Source organism: Vavraia culicis (assembly GCF_000192795.1).
Source record: "Vavraia culicis subsp. floridensis unplaced genomic scaffold supercont1.77, whole genome shotgun sequence".
NCBI classification, from domain to species: domain Eukaryota; kingdom Fungi; phylum Microsporidia; family Pleistophoridae; genus Vavraia; species Vavraia culicis.
The window spans coordinates 1-7,763 of NW_007360680.1; the positions used below are offsets into that span (position 1 = coordinate 1).

Genomic DNA, 7,763 nt, shown 5'->3' on the forward strand with positions numbered 1-7,763 from the left:
CATCCGGTGTATTTGCCTTAAGAAGGCTCTTCACGGTTGTATCTGTTCTTAAAGCACCATCAATCATGTGCTTCTCCGTGCTGATTTAAATTGGTGCGATAGCTTGCTTTTATACTGTTAGCTGTGTCGGCACGGTACTTAATTATCATTTTCTCGCTTGCTGTTTTTCTTTTTACCTCGTAAATAGCAGATTTGTGATAAACATCGCTGTTTCTAGGGGAAACAATCGAAATTAAACATTCGGAATTGTGTAAAGCAATCATTTATTGTAATTAAGATAATTATATCATCATTTTAGTTCTCTCAACTTTTCTTAAGTAACATTTGTACATGCTAAATTTTAATATAATATGTTGATTTGCGGCATATAACGCCTTTAAAGCGACATTTCAGATCGTATATTTGTAATAACACTCGCTAACTTTGTACAAACATACTTTTAAATCCTTTGCTAATTGATTGACATATTACTGATGTGGGAGATTTTTATTACAGTGTCACACAAAGGAAGTTAAATTTTCTACTACTTGATGGAAGACATGCTACACCATTGTAACATCTCATATTCTCTTCAAAATATCTCGATACTGTCATTTGATACGTTACACAGATTAGTGCCGCTCATTTTGACAAAAAATCAAAATATCGGTATGAAATTTACCAAATTTTGTTAATAATGCCCAATACAACAGTATTTGATCCACCATGAATACCGATTTATCACATTACAGCCTACCAAGTTTTATAACGCATCATACGGATCTAATACCAAAAACAAGCTGTGTATTACTTTTACAAGCATTCAATAATAAAATTATCAAGCTAAAGCTGGATGAAACAAGTATTTGGATCTGTTATTTTGCTTTTATCTCAGTTGTCTGAACTATCAACTCCTTCGAGCATTCAAGATTTTACTTGGCAATAAATTCGTGTTAAATTACATTGTATACGGACCATCCGCACATCTTCAGCTAAATTCTGTTCATTACTTAGTAGCTATCTCACGTGACCATGTATCCATGGTCAAATATTATATGGATCATTTCATGATATATCCATAGGCTGATACGAGGAGATAGACTGTATCTAGGTTTGCTATCTTCCAACATATCATATTTCTTGGTAAAGTGATCCCCCAATAATTTATTATTCACCATCCATATCGTTAGAAGATGCCAAAGAAATTAAACCGAGACATTGTTTCGCAACACAACAATGAGAAAAGCTGCTGGGTGATTTATAATTCATGCGTATACGATGTAACTAATTACCTGAATGTTCATCCCGGAGGAAGTCGAATTTTGCTTAGATACGGTGGGAAGGATATCACCGAGATCTTTGACGCTGTGCACAAGCATGTAGACATACACAAAATATTGGAAGACAATTTTATTGGGTACCTTGATTAGCGTCAGCATGCACATGGGCTGATATATCCACAATAAGTGTTGTCGAAACGTTATTTTTGCGATTCTGTTCGCAGTTATTCAATGATAAAATTTGGTTTTGTCGTGTATTTAAGACTGCTGCAACATATATAAGCTGATTTACACACTCAGCTCTGTTTTCCTACCATACCATAAGTGTTAATAGCTAATTAATCTGAATTGCGTGCAGCAATGGGACTATGAAAATAGTGCTTTCTTACAATCCTTGCCAGCATTTTCCAACACCAAACAAATTCTTTGTATAATATGCCAGAAACATCTTATACATCTCTTTACACATTATTTGCAATACTATATTATCTCTCACTGTTTAGCACCTTAGCATCAATTTATACCTCTTATTCTTCACCAAGATTGTTCTTGTTGCCAATATACATACAATCGTTCTTGCCAATCCAATTTGACTTGATTATTACAAGCCATTCTTGCTCATAGAAGGTCTATTTTAAGTTATCACAGGGATGTAGTAATTGGAGCTATCGTTGCGGTTATTTATGGACCTAATACGTAGATTTTCTATATATGATTGTATAAATTGCAGAAGAACTATGTTTTATATTTGAAGGTGCATGTGGCAATCCATCAATAGAATGGAACAATTCAAGTGATCAATAGCGGTATCGCCTTTGTAGACTAGTGTTTTAGGTAAAAATACTAGTACCATGCAAATATACGGTTAGGTTACCTATTTTAATAATTTAATTAATGGATATTGTGCCAGATATTACTCCTGAAGCGGTCTCCTCTTCCTCATTAATCGGTTACAAATCACAACGATGACCGTCAATAAACAGAATGCAGCAAACATGATAGCTAAAAATAGAAACGCAACCTTCAAGTATTTCACTGTGTTGCTGTCATCATCATCCAGTTCTTTATTTATCCTCTTCTTCTTGTACTCTTCTACAATATTTTTATTTGTAATAAAACTTGTGATGAAGAACCTATAAAAACTAAGTTCATTTCTGCAATGCTCGAGATTCCCAAAATCAAGTATAAATACTTTGAAATACTGCCGCATTGTTTTTACTGCTACTAGGTCCATTGTGCTGCCTACGGCCTTTTCAAATGCCTTATTATCCATAAGGGTTGTAAGAAAGGCTTCGATAGGTGCAATGAGCCTTTTTATTTCTTCGGTTAAAAGATGTAATTCCCCTGCAGTTGTATAAAAAGCGCTACCATTTGTTCTTTCAAAACGATCCATGGGTGATTCGTTCTTCTCTGTTTCACTTTCTATGAACCTAATTTTGCTGAATTTCATATCGAATTGTTGCAGAAATCTTGCTTTTTCTAATATTTCTTCGTAATCCTTCATCTTTATAATATTTTCCTTAAAGATATTAAACAGCAACGAACAACTCTCATCACCGTTGATTTTAAATCGTGTGCAGAATTTTCTCATGATATCGTTGTTTCCACTCGCATGTAGTCCCGTAATCAACAGAGCAGTGCTCAGATACATGAAAATCATAGGCGCCAAGGGTTCTTCTAAATTTGGTAAAAGTATTATTTCTCTTACTAAAACAGGGAGACTGCCTGTTTTAACGAATTGAGCAATTCATGCATTCGAAGAACACGTTTCGTAGGTGCAACGATGAGCAACCGCATCGGTATTCGCATGTGGTCTGTGGCACATCTCATCAATATCTATAACTCCATTCAAACTTATAAATTTGTGCTGCGAGCACTGTTTAAAGCCACAATTAAAGATCACTATTGTACAATCGATGATAAGCACGTTTTCTAGACGAATATTTCGCTAAGTTGCATCCGCATATCTACTTGTACAATTTTTGAAGGCTAATGTACTATGCCTAATGTTACCACTCCTGCGGCACCAAATCGTAGTGTCAAATCCACAAATTGATTTAAGACCTCGATTACATCCTGTGCAACTGTCACAGGGGAGTAGAAAATACGCAGCGCCCGTTTCGGTAAAGATGGTAGCAAAATACACTTTTAGCGGGACTGTGCCCGCTTCAACGTGTCACATTCCCAGCAATGTCAGGCTTTTCATTCTTACATGGTAATGGGCAGTACCAAGAAACGATTAATAGTCTCAGAGCACGATCAAATATTGAACAAGTCCAAAATGCATATTTCAACCTGAAAACGAACAGCTACAACACCTTTTCTGGGTATTTTACACTATTTACCTGGTCCATAGGATGCAAGCTTGTCAAACACACGTACACACCATGCAAGCAGTTTTTATGTCTCTTTGGTTGTTACTAGCGCTTTACAAACCAAAATTATTAAATACGCGTTTCTACTGCACGTCGCGCACTCATCAAAAAGACGGGTCAGCGCACAGCCAACTTTCCCTCAAAAATAGAATTTGTGCGCACCCTTTGATGCCATCACTACGAACACCCAAAGGAACCGTAGACTTTCATCCGCACGATTCTAAGCTCATCGATTCCATTCTCTCGATTTGCAAAAGACATTTTAACCTCCACGGTGCACGCTCGATTGACACGCCAACGTTTGAATTGCTGTCTACGCTCACGAACAAGTATGGCGAGGAGTCAAAACTGATATTTGAGCTGTCCGATCAGGGTGGTGACGTATGTGCACTGCGGTACGATCTGACCGTTCCGTTTGCACGTTATTTGGCACAGCATCGGGTCATGAAAATGAGGAGGTACCAGATTGGCAAGGTGTTCAGGCGGGACCAGCCCGCCATAACGAAGGGCCGCTACCGCGAGTTTTACCAATGCGACTTTGATATCTGCGGAAAGTACGTACCTCTGCTTGCCGATGCGGAGGTGATAAAAATTGCGGTTGACATCCTGAAGGAGTTCAAGATCGGTGAATGTGTTGTACGACTGAATCACAGACGGCTCTTGGAGGCGTTGTTCATGAAGGTAGGCATAGAGAGTGAGAAAATGAATGCGATATGCTCAGCCATTGATAAATTGGACAAGATGAAATTTAAGGAGGTGAGGAGTGAAATGATAGCAAAGGGGTGCACATTGGAGCAGACGAGGGAAATTGAAGAGTTGGTGGGAATAACAGATCTGGAGGAGGTGAGGAGAAGATTTAATGAAATAAATGGGGCATACGAACAGATGAGGGACTGTGTTGAGGATAAGAGGAGCGATTGTGAAATAACACAGAATCAGAAAAACAGCAAAGATAGCGAACACGAAATTGATGAGAAAAGGGACACATGTAGTGCTGTGCACGGTGCGGTGGCTAAAGAGAGCGAAACCGTTCGATACGTACAAATCGCGAACAAGGCAATTGATGAAATCAAAGCGCTCATGGAGTTCTTAAAAACGTTCAAAGTGCACGAAAACATTCGCTTTGATTTTACCCTGGCCCGTGGATTGGACTACTACACCGGTATTGTGTTCGAGGGATGTTACACGTCCTATCCTGATGTAGGATCGGTGGTGGGCGGAGGGCGGTACGACAACCTTGTCAAGCGGTTCTGCAAAAACGATGTGCCGTGCGTGGGGATGAGCGTGGGAGTGCTGCGCATCTTCTCGATCCTCAGAGAGCGTGAGACACGCGCATGCGATACGCAGGTGTATGTCATGTGTGCGAGAACATCATGTCTGGCGGAGCGGATGGAGCTGGTGAATGAGTTGTGGGAGAACGGCATTGAAGCAGAGATGAACATGGGAACGAGGAGCGATGTGTACGAGCAGAGGGAGTATGCACGTAAGAGCGGTATACGTGTGATTGTCACCGTGGGTGGCGATGAAATGAGCAGAGGAGGGGTGAGCATGTGGACTGAGGAGGGAGAGCAGGAAGTGAAGAGAGAGGATGTGATTGCGCACATCATACGTGCACTAGAAAGAAGATAATTGAGCGGTACTGCTCGTGCATGCCTGGACTGCTCGTGATCGGTATTTCTCCGAGGATGAGTTCTTCATTAAAACTTTCTTTGACAACCGCTTACAGTCCGTGACGGCGGCTAATCCCCTTCTTGACCGGATCATGTTTCCTACTTGCTTTTATACTCGTAGCTCTGTTACTGCATACCACGCAAGCAAACCGCAATTTTTTCCAAAAAAATCTTTTCACATCGACGCCAGGAAAAAGCACCGTTCAACTACAAATTTATTTGCTGCTCCTTGCACCACAAAACAACACCGTTTTAGAATTACACTCCTTCTGCTGTTTCTCCTTGACATTCTTCGTCTCTGACGAAACAGTCGTGGCTCGTTCTTTCTAAACATAGCACGGCTGTGCCGTGCTCTATCATATTGGTCAAAAAATATGTTTTTAAACCAAAAGCGACACACTACAGCATTCTGGTATGTTTGATAGACTGGAACTTGCGCATTGTACGATTGCACACCGCAGGGTCTTCGTTTCAGGTGATCACCTTTCCAGCTACATCATAAAATCACGTACACGAATGGTGATCGTGTTATTTAAACGGTGTTTCCACGGTACAGGCATGTGTTTGTGGACATCCTCGTCAAATTTTTGTAAAAATTTTTTACCGAGCCCTCATGTCCTGCAGAAAATACGAGGCGCCCCGTCACGGATCGCTGGCATACTGCCCGAAGAGACGTGCAAAACAGATAAGACAGCCCTCTCCAGCACCTCCACGTGATTGTCCAACGGATAAGCCGCATCTTACGTCTTTTCTGGCGTACAAGGCGGGTATGACACACATCCTGCGGATCACAACCAGGAAGAGCAACGATAAGAAGGCACGCGAGATAAGGAAGGAGGTTGTGGATGCCGTGTCCATTTTGGAGGCACCGGAGATGCGTGTGTATGGCATACGCCTGTACGCCAAGGGTGTGCGTGGACTGGTCCTGAAGGAGGAATACGTAACAAAGAATATGAGCGAATGCCTGTTGGCACGTATGGTGCGCAGATACCACCGCAGCGGGCTTAAGAAGAATTTCAAGACCAAGGAAAATGCGGAAGAGAACGTGAACGAGATCGGTGCACAATTCGAGAAGTACTATGGAACGAGTGGTGTGGTGGTGAAGGTGCTTGTGCACACAAAGATCAATATGATAAAGTTGGACAGCAAGAAGGCGCACGTTCTTGAGGTGCAGGTGAATGGTGGCACAGTTGAGGACAAAGTGCAGTATGCGCTCTCCATCTTCAACAAGGACGTCAAAATCGGAGAGGTGTTTGATGAGCAGGAGCTGATCAGCATATGTGGTGTGACGAAGGGAAAGGGCTTTACGGGTGTAGTGAAACGCTTTGGTGTGCGTATTCTGCCCAGGAAGAGCAATAAAGGCATTCGTAAGGTAGCATGCATCGGTGCATGGCACCCTGCAGGCGTGTTACGCACGGTGGCACGTGCTGGGCAGATGGGCAGCTTCAAAAGAACGCTCATGAACAAAAAAGTGCTCAAAATTGGCAACGCCATGCAGTCCGTCCAGACAGAATTCGATCTCACCAATAAAACGATAAATCCGATGGGAGGTTTCATAAATTACGGAATGGTTAAGAACGATTACCTGATGGTTAAGGGGCCATGTGTGGGTCCTGTCAAGAGAGTGATTACGCTTTGCAAGAGCTACAGCGAGACCAGGAAGTTGAGGAATGTCGAAAGCATTGATATCAAGTTCATCGATACGAGCAGTAAAATGGGACATGGAAGGTTCCAGACCGTAGGAGAGAAGGCGAGCTACTATTCGAAATAAAGCGGATTTATTTTAATGTTGTCTTTCGTGTTGTCTTTTTGTACCATGTCCTTTTGTTCGTGAGTTTATCGGAATTGTTGCTAAATCGTGTCAGCATTGAAAATCGTCCTCAAGTAACGAAGTCAAACTTATTTTGTGCTGAGTTTTCTCATAGTAGCGGTTTTTCGCTGACCTAGGCAAAGAGGCATTTTTAATGAAAGTTTGTGCAAAAGGATCAAACCACTTGTCAACGTTAAATTAGAATTTACCAAGTAATTTAAGATATAGCTGAAGTAACGGATAAATTAGGCTTGATTTTAGGGACTCATTCTCACAGGAGAAGATTTTTGTATTTTGACGTTCCTTTGAGCAAGGAATGCAAGCGATGATGCGGAATGACAAGGTAAACAAACGGCTTTATGTGAAAATAAAGATATGACGTGATGTAGTGAGGTATAAACGAAGTTGTAAGTGACTTTATTATTTACTAGCTGCGCTATTTCCGTTCATAAAACGGAACAAAGCATAATTACCTGTTAAACCATACTTCCTACTTTTAATGTCATATTACGTTTTTTCACTTGTTTTTAATCCTTCAGTAGAAAAATTTATTTTCATAAATAGAATGTTGCTGTTGCACAAACTAAGCATCATTTTTAATGTCTGTGACTTATAAGAGCTGCAGACAATCATCTCGTTCAATCGGATG

The 7,763-nt window shown here is 40.9% G+C and overlaps 4 protein-coding genes across 4 annotated transcripts; 3 read left to right on the forward strand and 1 right to left on the reverse strand.

Moving 5' to 3' along the window:
- Positions 1 to 1,166: 1,166 nt before the first annotated feature.
- VCUG_02574 (uncharacterized protein) lies at positions 1,167 to 1,570 on the forward strand. Its single transcript, XM_008077390.1, has one exon. It carries the CDS (start codon positions 1,173 to 1,175, stop codon positions 1,407 to 1,409), a length of 237 nt encoding a protein of 78 aa, XP_008075581.1. The 5' UTR covers positions 1,167 to 1,172; the 3' UTR covers positions 1,410 to 1,570.
- Positions 1,571 to 2,140: 570 nt separating this feature from the next.
- On the reverse strand, positions 2,141 to 2,951 carry VCUG_02575 (uncharacterized protein). The gene has a single exon (XM_008077391.1). It carries the CDS (start codon positions 2,917 to 2,919, stop codon positions 2,173 to 2,175), a length of 747 nt encoding a protein of 248 aa, XP_008075582.1. The 5' UTR covers positions 2,920 to 2,951; the 3' UTR covers positions 2,141 to 2,172.
- Positions 2,952 to 3,802: 851 nt separating this feature from the next.
- On the forward strand, positions 3,803 to 5,350 carry VCUG_02576 (histidine-tRNA ligase; the record flags this gene model as incomplete). The annotated part of the gene is made up of 1 exon (XM_008077392.1): positions 3,803 to 5,350. The coding sequence occupies one exon, from the start codon at positions 3,803 to 3,805 to the stop codon at positions 5,261 to 5,263; it is 1,461 nt and encodes a 486-aa protein (XP_008075583.1). The 3' UTR covers positions 5,264 to 5,350.
- A 567-nt stretch (positions 5,351 to 5,917) lies between these two features.
- VCUG_02577 (uncharacterized protein) lies at positions 5,918 to 7,081 on the forward strand (the record flags this gene model as incomplete). Its single annotated transcript, XM_008077393.1, has 1 exon — positions 5,918 to 7,081. The coding sequence occupies one exon, from the start codon at positions 5,918 to 5,920 to the stop codon at positions 7,073 to 7,075; it is 1,158 nt and encodes a 385-aa protein (XP_008075584.1). The 3' UTR covers positions 7,076 to 7,081.
- Positions 7,082 to 7,763: the final 682 nt, after the last annotated feature.

Excerpts from the sequence above, each read along its gene's own strand:
- VCUG_02575 (XM_008077391.1), bottom strand. The coding sequence starts at position 2,919 with ATGATTTTCATGTATCTGAGCACTGCTCTGTTGATTACGGGACTACAT.
- VCUG_02574 (XM_008077390.1), top strand. The coding sequence starts at position 1,173 with ATGCCAAAGAAATTAAACCGAGACATTGTTTCGCAACACAACAATGAG.